We start from the raw sequence: 16,229 nt of genomic DNA on the forward strand, positions 1-16,229 counted from the left end.
AAGGTATTTTTCAAGTTTGAGTATATAGAACTTGAAAACTATTAGTATTTCCCAACATTCCCAAATCCCAATACCAGTATGGTATACAGATTTGGTAAATATTTTGGAATGCCAAATATTTTCAGCTTCATTATAGCCTGTGAGGACCATTGTGGTCAATAGTCTCCATAGGCTATAATGGAGAATCAATTGGAGGGGGGGTGCGATTTATTGAGGGAGAGGCACCAAATTTGCAACCGAGCTGCCAGTGACTTAAAAAAAATGAAAAAGATTAAACGGAGGGATCCAACTCTGTGGGGCCTCAAAGAAGGTGCCCCCATTCTCCATTGTTCCCAATGGAGACAAAAAGGCATTTAAACTTTAAAGGGAGCACAGTCTCTTTACAATTTAAATGCTTTTTTTCAAGCTGTGATGGAGAGAACTCCAAAGACATTTAAAGGGCTCGCAGTCTTTTTAAGGGCCTTCTTCAAGATGAGAGTTCACTCTGAAGGCATTTAAAGGAACCAAGAGCACTTTAAATGCATTTCAACTGTGGCTGTCCATTGGTCCCAAAAAATCCTGAATAGTTTTGGGATTTTTCCAACTCAGCTATTTGGATAGCTGAAAAATAGTGAATGAATAATTAATTTAAATTAAAAATAAATAAAAATGATGGATGGGTGAATAGATCCAGTAAATTGATACCTGAAAAAGTATTTTTTTGGCTCAGGTTAGCTGAATGCAACCACTGCAAACAGCAGAGAGAAGTTCAGGACCAATGGTGACTGGGGGGGGGAAAGAGACATCTGTGGGGAAACCAAAAAGTGAGTGGGACCTTCAGGCCGCTGCCTGAGGAGAAACACCTCACAGTATGTCTGATTAACAGAATGGAAGCTGGTGCAGATAAAGAGGCCATGAGAAAGGAGCACCTGGTGGGGACTGTTAAACATGTAGAAGAAAATAAGGATAGACAGATGAAAGAGGACTTTGCTTATGCACAACCTGAGAAAGGGAGTGGGGGTGTTCTAGGCACAGGGAGTGGGAACTTTGTGAAATCGTACTGATCATCTGTGTTTTCTAGCAGAGGATGGATCCTAGCTTTTCTGAGAGGAGCTGGGCTGCACCTGGAATGAAGCTATCTCATCCCTACAAGCAGTTTTGGGGCCTGGGCCATGATGACATGGCCATTCCCACCAAGCTCTCCCAAAACTCTCCTGAAAGGCCGTTATCTACACTTGGGAAAGCACCCCCAGTCCCACGGAGGCCAAAAAGCAGAGACAACATTCTGGATCCCACCGAGAAAGAAGTTGGAAGCTCACCTGTTGCTCAAGGAGGGAACATTACTATTCCACGGCCACAGGGGAGGAAGACACCAGAGCTGGGCATAGTCCCACCACCACCGGCTCCTAGACCTGCCAAACAGCAGGTGCTGTCTGAAACCACCACCACTACCCCTTGCTTTGCAGGACACAGCAGTCTGGCATCTGATCTCATGCAGGAGACGTTTGCAGCCAGAAATCTCTCTCTGGAGCCTGAATTCAGGCAGCAGGCTGGTTTTGCCACTCACCAGCTCCAGCTTTTGTCCAACACCAGCAGTGCAGCAGACGTGCTGCAGCCAGTGAAGATCAGTGCAGAGGGTGCAAACAATGACAGTGACTTTCTCCTTGCCCTTCTAGACCCACTGAAGGCAGGGAACTGTCAGGACATTAGTTTGCAGCCGAGCACCAGCAGCCTGCTGGGATCAGCATCCCCAAGCCCAGCTGCCAGCTTCCCTTCCGTGGCAGGTGACCTCGCACCGCCCACATCAGCATCGTTTGGCCAGCCCCCAGGATACCCTCCGTCCATGATGCCATTTGGTCAGGCATCGCTCAATCCATTTGTACAGACAATGCCGGCCCCACTGTCATTGTCTCTGATCAGGCCCCCAGGTAGTCCTCTTGCTCCCTCTCTGGGCCATGCTTACAGCTCCAGCATCATCACATCTAATTCCAACTTCTACCAGCCCCAAAGGCCACCCCCCAACCCTCTGACACTCTCCATGCCCAACCTGTTTGCTCAGTCTCCAGCAGCAGCAACCCCAAGTCAGCCTTCTTCCCAGAATAACGCTTCGCAGCCTTGTGGCCCTTCTAAAATCCGGACCTTGCCCTTGGCTCATTCTTCTTCCAAAAGACAGGCCAGGGTAAGGCTTGCCGCCAGGCCCAGTGATCTCCCATTGGTTCCTCCCAAGGCCAAAGTTGCAGAATCAGTGTTATATCCTTCCAAGCCTCAGGAGACTAAAGACCCCTTTGAAGACTTGTTAAATAAGACCAAGCAGGAGATTTCAGTCACACCTGGTAAAGTAGAACAGCTGAGAAAGCAGTGGGAGACATTTGAATGACTCCCCTGATAGTGGTTTCTTCCTTTCTCTGTTATGGTTTGAGCCAGTGAAACAACACTCTTCCTTTGGAACTTAAGGACTGGCTGAACAGAAGCTGCTATCCTCTTGCCAGCTCCTGTGCTGCTGGTAAGACACTGGGCAAAATACTGTTACGGGGCAGCAGGGTCCCAGTTGGCATCTCTTCTGGCTCCCTACCCTTGGTCCCCCATCGTTTTTTGGCCTTTGTTGACAGATAGGTTAGTCATTTTCCTACCCTTCTAAAATGTATGAAGATAACTACTGAATTGGAGAATGCTGAGTTGCCTATGAAGGTCTTCCCTTCCCCTTGTATTCCCATTTGGTGACTTGGGGTTTTTTTTCTCTCTCTCCAGATGATGATTTACTTCCTCTCCAATGTGATCAGTATCAAGTTTAGATTCTGTGTTTTCACAAGCCACAAATCATGTTTTGTTTTCACATGCATATGGAGCACACAAGTCCCACATGGGCTGAGTTAATCACTGGGCTTTTTTAGTAGATATGTTGCTCTAGGAACTCTGGTCATCGGTACCTCCTTCCCTTCCCAACACTGGCTTGCAAAGGGGACCTCCTGTGCCAAGGAGCCCCTTCATATCTCAAGTTCAGTATTCATATTGGAGTACTACATACAACGTTGGGGAAAAGGGTGAAATAGCTGTTTAGTATCCATCCAAGAACTGGAATCACCAGCACTGTACCTTTAGAATAAGACACGTAGCATTCCTAACGTGATCCCCCAAAGTCTTCTATAACTGTGTGTGAATATTATTAATATATATATATATATATATATGTGTGTGTGTGTATATATATATGTGTGTGTATATATTATATATATAATATATATACACACATGCACATACATAAAAGTGTTTCTAGATGGCAGTACTTCTTTTTTATTACCAAGAAAAGGGACCAGTGTGTCAAAGGTTCCTCGTTGTTGGGAGTTCTGCACCCAGAATTGGGCTGGTGGGAAAGTCATGCAAAAGGGGCAAGTGTGGAATTTGCAGAATGAGTTTTAAATCTGGAAGGGCCTTGGGCTTTGAGTATGAAGGAGCCCGCCTGAAGTTTCCCTCGTTGTCAATCCTGCCGGGAAGATGAGGTGCAGAATCCAGATGCTTTTGGGGAAGGAACTCAACTGAATTGATACATTAAATTGTTCCATGAAAGCCACAATTATAGGATCCATCAGTACAGTTACCTCATGCTGTTTTGCAGCCCTGGGAATAGCCACGTTTGATCATTTGTGTGCTTTTTAAATGTGGATACATTTGAACAAATTACTGTTGGGTAGGTGATTAAGATGCCATTGGTCTTTAAGAGCAAGATCACCGTGCTCATATGGACAGCTGATCCCTTCCCATCCTTCTTTCCCTTCCAGTGCACTCTGTTCTGTTCCTGTGAATCTCCTTTAAGTTTTCTATCTGCTGCTGAAGTGTTACTTAGGCTGCTGTTCCCATGCTTGCGCCTGTGCAGTGCAAGGAAGTGCATTTGATTCCTTTGGGTGTCAAGGGAGAACCGTCATTATGTTTGCATCATTTCACTTATGTTGAGCACTGATGCTTTACAAGCTGTTCTCTCTGTTTTATATTATCTCTATTTTGCTGCGGGGTGGGGTGGGAAAGATGTTTTTGATATTGCCTAGTTCTGAATAGTAAAATATTTGAAGTCCATCAAAGGGACAAGTGTTGGTTTGGTTCATAAGGATTTTGGGGTGTTTCTCGGAAATGTACACTGGGGGGTGCTGGCTGGCCACAGTCAGAGCCAGAATGCTGGCACAGATGGACCTTTAGGCAATGTTTCTGTTCTTTAGAGCAGGGGTAGTCAACCTGTGGTCCTCCAGATGTTCATGGACTACAATTCGCTCATGGGGATTGTAGTCCATGAACATCTGGAGGACCACAGGTTGACTACCCCTGCTATAGAGAGCAGTTTCATCACAGACCTGCCCTGTCAGCTGTGCAGAGGATCACAAAGCAGGACACTGCCAGATGCTGGCCAGGTGCACCCCACATTATACTTGCAGCAACTCTTCAGCAATATATATGCTCAAAATCATGGCAATATCATATGCCTACTTTTTTTGTAGTTTTAAATGTGACTAATAACTAGAACAAAACATTTTACTAATCCAGGAGCCCAGGTAAATGTGCTCCTGATATCTGCTGTGCATTCCTGGCAAGAGGAGAAGGTAACTCATACTGATCTCAAGCTATTTTGCAGCTCAGCCAAAGCATTCCATGTCACCAAAAATATCCACACTTCTTCACCTCAGGTGCTGAAGCTTTAAGTCAGTGAAAGTATTTTAAATCCTGTGAATATGTTGCAGTGTTTGCCTCTTCCATCAGTAGAAGTTGGAAGGTGTAGGTTGCATAAATTTCTGCCCGATCTGAGAGTAAAATTTGCTAACTTGAGGCTCCTGCACCTGTATTCTCCTCCTGATCTAAGGGAGTTATTGAAGCCAGTAGAATTTTTCCTGCACAAAGGAAAAATAGGAATAGACATTTTTTAAGGAAAAAAGGAATATTTCCTGCACACCCATGCACTTTTCTGCTTATATTTGAGTCACATTTTGTGTTATTTGTTCTTCAGGCGACAAGAGAGAACCGTGTTCAAGAGTGTAGAACAGAACCAGAAATCATTATTAGATAAGGTAGGAAAGGTACTTGTGTTGGCCAAGAGTACCAGTCTGCTTTTGCTTGTTGGTCTATCTACAGAGCATATTAATGTGGGATAACTGTTGGCTGAGCTTCTGTGATGACATAGTCACATTCAGCCTGCTCTTGGAGAAATAGCAATGAAATTCTCAGAAAGCATAAAGCCTGTTAAACTGAGAGGCAGAGATAACCTCCTTCCTGCTGTACCAATGTAGCAAATTACTGAGTAGCCAGTGAGGTGTTATTTTCTCTGAATGAGTTTCAACAGCCTTCAAAATTCTCATTCAGGCCTTTGACAATGAAAATCGCAAACAAATACCTTTGTGAAACTCTTTTAATATGTACAAATTTACAGTGTCCATCACTAATTTTTTTTAAAGGAATGCCATCTTGTAGCAAATGAGCTTTGTGAAAAAATATATCCAAAATTACATATCAAAAATTCACAGTGGAAAACAAAAAACATTCATAAATTAAACAGCAGAAGGTTTTTTAAAAATACTGGTTAGTGTCTCCAGCTGAAGTGTGCCTTTCTGTTACTCAGAACTGGGACCTTGTAGGTGAGTTAGGTTTGCCAACCTCCAAGCAGGTACTGGTGATTTCCCGGAATTGAAAGTCATCACCAAATGACAGGGATCAGGCCCCCTGCAGAAAATGGCTGCTTTGGGGAGTAGACTCTTATTATAGCCCCTTGAGGTCCTTTCCCTCCCTCAGCCCTTCCTTCTCCAGGCTTCACTCCCAAATCTCCAGGATTCACCTAACTTGGAGTTGGCCTCAGGAGGCCTGGTGTTTCCTTGAGGCTTGTTCATGTAGTCATTTTGCTATTCCGTGCTGAAGCAAAAGCGGTCTCACTTGGTATGGCGATTAACCTACTAGAACACAACCTTGAACAAGGTGGTAGCTAGTTGCCGCTTCTTAGGCAACTTTACAAATACAAGTTGAGCCCAGTGATGATAAAGTATCCTCTTTGCAAGACTCATGCCCACATCAAAAGGACTGGCAAGCTTGCAGGAAGGGTACAAAAAAGGATCCAGTTCTATTGCGTGAACCACCATTCCCAATGTGTGAGGCTGGCCTCTCTGAAGAAGCGCAGACAATTGCTAGAAAGGATCTGCATGACCTCATTGCAGGAAGGATCTTCATTGGGAAGTTGAGTTCTCAGGGCTTAAACATTTTAGGACACAGTTGAAGGCTTTGTATGCCCCCCCCCCCAGTTGTGGTCACTGGCCGATAAAAGCCGTTGTCCACATCTTGCTGCATTTCCCTCTGATGACTTTCCAGTAGGGAAGATAGAAAGCAGCCCTGAACTAGTCTACCTGATGCTGGTAGAATCATAGAATAACAGAATTGGAAGGGACCTCATGGGTCATCTAGTCTAACCCCCTGCATTATGCAGGACTCTCACATCCCTATCATTGTAACCTGCCACCCCCTTGAGCCTTCACAGAATCAACCTCTCCATCAGATGGTTATCCAGCCCCTGTTTAAAAATTTCCAGAGATGGAGAACCACCACTTCCCGGGAAGCCTGTTCCACTAAGAAACCGCTCTGACTGTCAGGAACTTCTTCCTGATGCTTAGATGGAATTTCTTTTGAATTAATTTCATCCCATTGGTTCTGTTCCATCCTCTATATGGCAGGCTTTTAAATACCTGAAGATGGTTATCAGATTCCCTCTCAGTCGTCTCCTCTCTAGGCTAAACAGACCAAGTTCCACCCACCCTTTGTTCATACGTCTTGATCTCCAAACCCCTCACCATCTTCGTTGCCCTCCTCTGGACACGCTCCAGTTTGTCTACATCCCTCTTCAACTGGGGTGGCCAAAACTGAACATGGTACTCCAAGTGAGGCTGAACCAGAGCAGAGTACAGCGGTACCACCACCTCCTGTGATCTGGACACGATACAGCCCAAAATCCCATTTGCAAGTTGCTAGTAGCAACCTGGACATGCATTTTTATTTTGGGGCTGTAATGTATTATGATTACAGAAGATAACACAGAAAAGTTAGTGGGAAGAGATTTGTCTGATTTTGCCCAAGGTAAACAAGTAACAGGGGTGTGGGGATCCTTCTAGTCCTGAATAGGGAAATCAGCTCTGGCTTCTTCCCTTCAGTATCTGGCTGGTTTCCCTCTGCTCAGGCCTTACTTGGTGGTTCTCTGGTCCTTCTCAGAAAGCTTCAACTGCTGTGGGAGCCCACAAAATGTTTCTGTGTGTGCAGGGGCATGGCTCGCTGCAGTATTAGTGTCCTTTGTCTTCTTTAGAATTTCCAAAATATTTACAGCCACTCTTCTATACTTGTGCTTACGAGCAGCAGTGAAGCAGGCTGGATTTCCCTCCCTGTGACAGTTTGTGGGAATTCACACCTCTCCTTATTAAGCAAGGGTTTGTATTTTTGGAGCAGACACTGTTTAATAAAATATTTCTCTCTGGTGTTGGTAATAACCACACAGAAATGCTTATGGTTTTAGGCCACAGTCAAGCAGTGCTCATGTCGGTTGCAACGCATGGCCCTGGAAGCAGAACTTCCTCTCAACAAAGAGTACCAAACTAGTTTTCATTGGGGGGGGGAGGAGGTTTTGGCAGCAGCCTAGCACTGTGCCCACCGTAGCCTGTTCTCCACCAAGGCTTGCATACACAAGTTAAAAACCCAACGGAGAAATTTTTTGTACGGGAAGAGGGGTTGTTGCCTACCCCAAGGGTAGTCAACCTGTGATCCTCCAGATGTTCATGGACTACAATTCCCATAAGCCCCTGCCAGCATTTGCTGGCAGGGGCTCATGGGAATTTAGTCCATGAACATCTGGAGGACCACAGGTTGACTACCCCTGGCCTACCCTATGCAACCTGCCTCAATACGATCCAGCTCTCCCTGCTGCTTATCCCCTACCCCTGATATGCTAGTTACACCACTACCTTTTCGGGACGTACTAGCAGACCTTGACGGTCTTGTTGAATGTTCTCTTCCTTCCTTAAGGGAAGGATAGCATGCTGAGAAACTCTTCTCCAGTTCAAATTAGATAATAAGTTTTGATCTTGTCTATTCGCTCCTTCACAAACCCACAAAGGAAGAATCACTCCTCAATCTCCCAAGTTTTGAGCTGTAGGTCAGGCCATTCGCCACATGCATTCAGCCATTCATATATCTAGATTATTTAACTTTTAAAAAACCCCTGTAAATACAGCCTGTAAACTGAAGGAAGACTCTTATGGCTAGAGGAAAGAGAATGGGTGAAACATGGTGGAGTAAACATGAGAAACAAATCAGCAGGAGCTGTACTAGACCACCTGAAACTTCTCTGCAGATAGGTTTGCAAAGCAATGCCCAGTATGCTCTCCTGGGAGAATTCTGTCAAGCCGGGGCCTCCTAGTTTCCAGAGGCTCAGATAGCACTCTCGCTTAGCAAGACCAGCTGGTACAGTCCCAGGGAGCTTGCTCACAAGGCACTTTGAGCCGTTTCTCTGCAGCATATCCCTTTTCAGGTGGTTGCAGTCCAGAAGAGCACAATATCAGAGTTTTACAATACATCACCAAGGAAGGGAAAGAATGCAGAGAGCTCCTCCATATCCCATTCTCACAGCAGGAAGAACTAGGCAGACTGTAGAGATGTGTGGTGTATTAAGTTAGGTCCAGCATGAAAGTGCTTGCTGTTGTAGTCATCCAGCCATCTTCTGCCATCCTGCTGCTCTTTAATGGCTGAAGCAAGGCTTGTACTGTCCCATGACCCGGGAACCACCGTGCTGTATGCCATTTCGCCTGTTGTTTTGCCTGTCCCTGGCAGCAAGGTCATACAGCATTCCACACTTGGCCTACTCCCCTTCATCTCCCTCTGCTTCTGGTTCAGTTAGTGTTGTCACAGCACAGGAGATCCAGCGAGGCAACAGGGATGCTAGTTCTCTTTGCCTGCTGCTCGGGCAGCAAGGAGAGCCTGATGAGCTTGCTTGTGGGAAGCTCCGTGGGTGTCTACGATGCTCTGCTATTTGGGCTGACGCACAGCCGCTCCTGCCGTGGCTGGCACTCAGATCAGCCGCTCCATCGGTGGCAGCTTGATTACGTTCCACATCTCTACTCTTGCCCCGTCCTTCTCCTGGCGGCTTGGACTGTAGGTCCCTTGAGTCGCCCTCCTCTTCTTCATGGCAATGACTGAGATGCCAAAGATGGTGATGAGAACAGCAGCCCCCGCTGCTCCCACCGCTCCCACCAGTGTGGAGCTGCTGAGTTGGGCCCACGCTGGTCGCTGCAGTGGAACAAGATGTTACTGACCTCAAGTAGGGATCCTGCAACGTGCGAGGTGTTCTTTCCAGGTCCTTTGAGCCCCATATGCCCAGGCAGCCAAACGAGCTGCTTGACTTCAGCATGGTGGCTGTCAGCACTTCTTAATTCTCAGAGAGAAAGGCCGATGTGGCTCATTTCACTAACCAGAATAGGAAAATCCAGCATCTCTATTCTTATTGAATCTGCCACTTTAAAGGGTCCCTGAGGCAGCCCCTGCAGCTTTCCTCCTGCATGGGGGAGGGACTTTTGGCAATAAGAACGGAACTAGTCAGGACCCCTAAGCCCAGGATTCTGCGTCACACATCCTAGTAGATACCTGTGGAAATGCTGCGGTAGTCCACTCCAAACAGTGACCTTATAATACATGTTGGCTGGTACAAATTATTTCAGGTAGTACCATCCCTTGAGTCATATCTGACAGGGGAGACAGGTTCAGCCGTGCTGTTGCTGTTAAGGTGGATTGAGGCAGGTGGTCTGGGGAAAGCTCTACCTCTTCAGTGCAATCTGTCAAAGGCAAGGTAAAGCTCTGCCTGCTTGTTTTTTTTTTTTGTGCTCCGCCTGCGGATTCATTGCAGTGGGATTAGAGATGTGTTTTGGAAGATGCGAGCCATCGCTGCCGCTAGAGGGGCAGGGTAGGGAGTCAGGAGCTGCTGGGCCTCCATCCGTGCAGCAGACTAAGTGCCCTTGCAGCCCAGTCCTTCACACGCTTGCACCTCCACAGCACTCAGTGGCCCTTAAGGAGCACAGTTTGGGTGTGGATGAGCAGCCCCAGGGCCCAGGATCTTTGCAAGTCTTGCAAAGGCCCTCTCTTGCCTTGGACAGGGCAAGGCTTATATTAAACGCTCCTCTGGTGGCACCTTTAGAACACTGTCCATCTCCAGGCGGGCTCCTGCCACCTCCTGCTGGCTTGGGCTGTAGGTCCCTTCTGACTGGCGCCTCTTCCGGGCCGTGAGAATCATGAGGATGAGGATAATGATAAGGAGCAACAAGCAACCGCAGGCTACCGGGACTGCTACTTCAATTAATGGGAATGGGGAGAAAGCACTTGGAGTCCCCCTCTGCAAGAGAAATTAATGAAGACATAATGAGTCTTGGAATGGAGAACTTTACTCAGCAGTGAGAAGCAGAGGGTTACATGCTGCCCTGCCTGTAAATGTTAAGATAAGCCAAGGAAGTGGGCATGGCTGAGCCTGAAGCTTTTTGGAAGGGAAGCATTAGGAAAGTATGGGATTTTTTAAGAGGCTTAATTTTGACAGTACACAGAAGAGGATGCAAGTTAAGTTCTCTGCTGCCTGCCAAGTCATTTGTTCTCCCTGGCTACTTCTTGCGCATGCCTGCCTGTATAACTCACTTGTAACCTGCAGCTTTTATCTTTATGAACACAGCAGCAGCAGGCATGAGCATGACAGTGAGAGATGTACTCCAGGTCCTGGAGAGACAAGCTGCTAGACTAATGGAGATCTAGAAATACTCTAAATATCACCGATGTACATGACAAAGATTTTACCTGCTTTCCCATTGGTGTCCTGTGACTTAGGGAATGTCAGGAGGAAACTTCAAATGGGCAGCCAAAAACCTTGCAAGGGAAATACTCTAATCTCACAGCATATACTGCACATTTTTTGCTCCTCCTCTTGGAGGGAGCACTGCCTTCAGCATTGACACTTGCCTAAGGGAGTTTTCTGCTGCACTATGAGAAACGACCACAAGCTCCAGCTCAGATCTGACTCTCAGAAGCTGTAGTGGGGACAAGAGATTAGCTTAAACCTTACTAAAAACAGCTGTGCCCAGGCTCAGCAGTTAAAGTGCCCGACAGCTACCTTCCTGGCATGAAATAGGGAAGGAGTGAGTTATAAGCGGGTAATTGGGTGGATTCTGAGCTCCAAATCCTCGCAATTGGATATATCAGAGGTGATATGTTAGTAGAGCAGAGTCCATCTGAATAGAGATTTTTATATGAAGCATCAGCTACACACTGGAGTGGGACATCCAGATTCCAGTTTAAATCCTTCCCATGCTGCCTCTAACCATAATACATAGGGAGGGAACTTGCAAGCTCAGCACTTTCTTAACCATCTCCTTTGTGTAATGCCGGGAAGTTTGACAGTGAGCACTCCATATTCTAGAAGCCGCGAATATCAGATTGGGGGTTGTTAGTCTTAACTGAGCCAAACAAGCTGGCCCATGAAGGGTCTTCTGTTCAGAACCACGCCCCATCGACTGCACAGGTTAGTTGTAGTCCTGACACCGGAGTAATGAAATGGCACAAACTCTTTCATGCAGTTAAGTCCACAAGTCGCATTGCACGGAGAGCAGGTTAGGCATGCAGAAGGAATGAAAGTGTCCTACAGGGGGCAGTTTTGCAACAGCAACAGCAGAGCGCCTGGCTCCCCTGCGCAGATGACTCAGTGTTAGGCAGCTTCGTGCATTCGGTATTAGTGCGTTCCCAGGCAGGCACCCACTCAGGCAACTATTCCAGGCATCCCAAAGAAAAGTAAAAAACCAAAGTGTCCATAAGTCACACTTCCACCACCACCACCACCCATCTGTTTGGTAGCCCTGAATCCACCCAGATTGGTAATTGTAAGATTTATAAAAATAAATGATATATACAGTATTTGCTGGCGTATAAGACTACTTTCCCCCCCTGAAAAACATGCCTCCAAGTGGGGGGGGGGGGTCGTCCTATACGCCGTGTGCACTTCAGTTGGGATAGACATAGCTGCCCATAGTGGCCCATAGTACTGTAATGTAATGTAACAAACTCTGTATTTTGAGTGGAAATGTTGGGGGGTCGTCTTATACGCCCAGTCGTCTTATACGCCGGCAAATACGGTGTATATTTTAGTTACTTGGTCGCATAGATGAAGGGGTGGGGTGACACAATTGATCCAAGCTATGGATCTTTTCTGCCAGTATAACAATGTGAATCCAGTTGTGGACACCCATGTTCACATCCCTAGTCAGCCCCAGCTAGTTACACGCTCTCAGCCTGACCTACCTCAGATTGTTGAGGGTAAATAAGAAGGGGAGAATGTTGTAAGGCACTTTGGGTCCCTATTGGGGATAAATGTGGCATATAAATGATATAAAGAAAGCAAAACGGGCCTTTGAGCCACTGTGTCACTGCTTAACCTACCTCAAAGGCTTGATTTAAAGGTAAAGTGGAGAACCATGTATGTGTGAGCCCCGTGGAGAAAAAGGTGAGTTTATCTCGTTCAGGATTCGGAGGGGGTTGCATGGTAGAGCCCCGCTGGCTGTTTCTATCAGGCCCAGAAGAGTTTTGAAGCAACCACTTCCCATATTAGTTTCTCAGCCAAACCCTAGAAACAGAAAGGATTTAGGCTGACTTACGTCAACGTCACAACGCTCTCCAGTGTAGCTGGCGCTGCAAACACATCGGTATCGGTTTACTGAATCCTGGCAGGTCCCCCCATTCTGGCAGGGATTGGGGTCACATTCATTGATGTTAATCTGGCACCTAAAAATGAGACAAGAGCAGCTCTCATTAAAGTTGTATACTGCTCTATGCTGTAGCACTGTGCAGAATATAGAAAATAGATGAGTAAGCTAAATTGTAGCGTTGGACAAAGAGAGCTTTGACTCTCAAAAGCTCATACCTAGAACATCTTGTTGGTCTATAAGGGGCTACTAGTTTTAAACCTACTTTGTAGCAGCAGTTGAGAGGAGAGGGGAAGAGCTTGGAAATACTGACTTTTGCCCAAAAAGTTTTTTTTTTGGGGGGGGGGGGGTTGTTCTGTCAGTTGGGGCGCCAAATCTATAGACCAACAACATAAGATGATAGCTATACAGTTTCCCTAGCAGCAATTCAGTTTACAAATTCCTTTCTGTTTCCACCTGAGGGATCCAGTCCTTGCAATGTTCCCTCGCCTCCTACAAGGGGCCAGCTGCTAACTATTAACTGAGAGCACCGTTCTGGAAGAAGTGCACAGAGGCCGTGCCTAAAAGGGAATGCAGTATGGGGGGGGGGGTCGGCAATTGCATGCATGAACTGAACACAATGCCAAGCTAGTCATTTGACAGCATGTTGTTGTGCTGAGAGATCAGAAGTCTCCTGGGCTCTCTTAAACACTTATGCAGCCTGCAGTGGATGCCAAGGAATGCTAGTCATACTTTCTGCCAGTATAGCCAGGCTTGCAGGTGCAGTTGGCTCCCCAAGGCCCACTTGTACATTTGCCGCCATTCAGACAGGTGAAGTTCTTGCCACATTGCTCGGGCGGGAATGGCCACCTGGTTAAAAAAGAAGAAGAAATTGGGGAGAGGAGAACAAACTATAAATTGAGGAACTTTGTTGTTATATGGTGTTCAATATACAGGCTTAGTTTGGGTCAACACAGAAGGTACCGATCAACATCTGCCTACCATGATGGATTCTCTGTATCTAATTGCTTCATTAGAATTCCTGCTTCACTCTCACCCAGCCTAGCCATTTATCAAGCTTTTACAAGAGGTCTGATACTGAACTCTAGCGCCTTTCAGTCATTGAAAATTACTTTCTGTAAACTGCAAAAGACTGATAAAGTTAATGAAGAATAGGTAAAGGTAAAGGTATCCCCTGTGCAAGCACCGAGTCTGACCCTTGGGGTGACGCCCTCCAGCATTTTCATGGCAGACTCAATACGGGGTGGTTTGCCAGTGCCTTCCCCAGTCATTACCGTTTACCCCCCAGCAGCAATCTGGGTACTCATTTTACCGACCTCGGAAGGATGGAAGGCTGAGTCAACCTTGAGCTGGCTGCTGGGATTGAACTCCCAGCCTCATGGGCAAAGCTTTCAGCCAGCATGTCTGCTGCCTTACCACTCTGCACCACAAGAGGCTCTTTAATGAAGAATATCTATCCTCAATTGAAAGGCATAGGAAGAAATTATTTAACTTGGAGTAAGCCATAATGGGACAGGGGGGTGTCCCTCATTTTTGTATATGGCGTTCTCAGGGGCTATTCTGTTTTTAGAGTTAAATACATGAGAAAGTAAAAAAAAGAAGCAAAGATGAATAATGCCTGCCATCTTCCTAGAATCTAGGCTTCCTTTCTTCCTTCCCTCTATCCATTTCTCTTTCTTCTTTCTAGTAAGAAAATGATTCTTGGATGCATGGTTGACATCTGGGTACAAAAAATACAGAGGCTGAACCTTGGGTTAAGGTTCAGAGGGAAATGGCTTGCCTTGGTTTGTGGCCTAGGTAAGAAATTACCCCCACCCCCCATAGCCCTTATTCTTAGTCACACTAACTCTTAAATGCATGCGCACACATAGCCAAGCTGTGAGACCTCCAACACAAACCCCCATTCTCTCCCCATAGGTTACCTACTCGCAGTGAGGACCTGTGTATTGTGGTGGACACTTGCAGGTATAGCTGTAGACCCCATCCACACACGTCCCTCCATTCTGGCACTGGTGTCGAATGCAGTCATCAACGTTGATATGGCAGCGCTTCCCAATATAGCCTTTGTCACACTCACACTGGAAATCTGCCACTTCATCTACACACTTCCCATGAATACAGGGACTGGATTTGCAGTCATCAATATTGGCCTCGCAGAGGATTCCTTCCCACCCAGCGCTGCAAGCACAGCGGAAAGCATTGAACAGATCCTGACAGGAGCCTGCATGATGGCATGGGCTAGAGCCACACACATCTGTTCCCTTGCAGCCCAGAAGGGATGCCTTATTGCTCAGTTGCAGGAATTGTTCTGGCTGTGGGTATGAGGTATGGGCAGCCAGAGGCAGAAAAACACCCCCTATTTCAGCATGTCCAAGACAGCCAGTGAAATTTTCCGCTAGAATGATAATTGCATTGTTTTTTATGAAGTCCAGGCTGCCAGCGTGCCCCTGTAGGGTTGTGTTCATGGATCCATCCAAATATAGGTTCCATCTTGAGGATGTAGCTGAGGGTTCTTCCATAGACAGTACAAGCATATGCCAAGAGCCATCAGAGATGGACATCTGACTGAGAAAGTTGACTCCCTCAATGCCATTCCCACTCCTGATCTCCACCAGCAGGGAGGTGTTCTGGATAGCCACCAAGAGAGAATCCACCTCCTGTACAGCCCTCAGTAAGATGGCATCTTCATCCCGTGTTCTGAAGTCCAGGCGGAGGCTGTGAAGGGATCTTGTTATAGATGCATTGGTGGTGAATTCGACTGCATTGTGCCCTTGAAATGTGGCACTTGACAGACCTGGGAGGAGAGGGAAATGGTGGCAGTCAGATTCTAAGTCTGTTGAGAGTGCCCCCTGTGTCAGACTCCTATGTGAGCAATAAGATCACTTAGAAGCTAGGACTTGGGGTCCTGCCATAAAGACCTCTACAGGTCTCCTAAATGGGAGCCGTGCTTGGTATCTCTGTTTGCTGGGGAAATAAGCCACCTCCACCGAAGGATTCTATTCTGTCCATAATTTTCCTAGCATAATCCAAACACAGGGTTACTTTACTCAGACTAGGTACCCCTCAAAGCATATTTATTTATTTAAAAATTCCGAGGCAGCTGGGAATTTGAACATTCGCTTGTGTTCACTTGTCAATTTTTTTAACCTTTGAGGATATACCGACAGAACAGGGATTCTTATCTACAGTAAGCAGTGATTGTACCAGGTGGAGAAAAGGTTATAAGATAATTAAAGTGCAGTAAATGGAGGGGATTTAATTGCTTCATGTCCTCTCCAGCCCCCTATGCAAGAAACCAGCTCTGCTGTAGCTCGAACATGCAGATTCCTGGGATGATGCTTACAGACATATCCAGAAGGAACATCCACACAGGTTGTCGTTTTAGAGCATGGCTCACTTTCGCACCAAACTCTTTCTTCACAGTTCTTTCCAGTGAAGTTAGCAGGGCAGCTGCAGATAAAGTCATTCCAGGTAACAGCACAGTGACCACCATTGAAACATGGCGTAGGCTAAAAGACAAGA

At 46.5% G+C, this 16,229-nt stretch overlaps 2 protein-coding genes across 11 annotated transcripts in view; one reads left to right on the forward strand and one right to left on the reverse strand.

The window, feature by feature from the left end:
* The window catches only part of DENND1A (DENN domain containing 1A), a 240,738-nt gene extending 236,686 nt beyond the window's left edge, over positions 1-4,052 (forward strand). For 5 of the 9 annotated variants that reach the window (XM_077306052.1, XM_077306054.1, XM_077306057.1 and 2 more), the window contains one exon: positions 1,064-4,052. In XM_077306052.1, the coding sequence (XP_077162167.1) occupies positions 1,064-2,356 (1,293 nt within the window). In that variant the 3' untranslated portion in view covers positions 2,357-4,052. Of the gene's footprint in view, positions 1-1,060 lie in introns of all 9 variants that reach the window. The other 4 variants (XM_077306051.1, XM_077306053.1, XM_077306055.1 and 1 more) reach the window with 1 other exon arrangement.
* A 1,295-nt stretch (positions 4,053-5,347) lies between these two features.
* CRB2 (crumbs cell polarity complex component 2) overlaps positions 5,348-16,229 on the reverse strand; it is a 46,013-nt gene continuing 35,131 nt past the window's right edge. The window contains exons 9-13 of one of the 2 annotated variants that reach the window (XM_077306049.1): positions 16,051-16,216; positions 14,634-15,501; positions 13,440-13,556; positions 12,660-12,786; positions 5,348-9,267 (exon numbers count right to left, since the gene is read on the reverse strand). In XM_077306049.1, the coding sequence (XP_077162164.1) occupies positions 9,049-9,267; positions 12,660-12,786; positions 13,440-13,556; positions 14,634-15,501; positions 16,051-16,216 (1,497 nt within the window). In that variant the 3' untranslated portion in view covers positions 5,348-9,048. Of the gene's footprint in view, positions 10,364-12,659; positions 12,787-13,439; positions 13,557-14,633; positions 15,502-16,050; positions 16,217-16,229 lie in introns of both variants that reach the window. The other variant, XM_077306048.1, reaches the window with a different exon arrangement.

This window comes from Paroedura picta, chromosome 12, assembly GCF_049243985.1.
Source record: "Paroedura picta isolate Pp20150507F chromosome 12, Ppicta_v3.0, whole genome shotgun sequence".
In the NCBI taxonomy this organism is placed as follows: Eukaryota; Metazoa; Chordata; class Lepidosauria; order Squamata; family Gekkonidae; genus Paroedura; species Paroedura picta.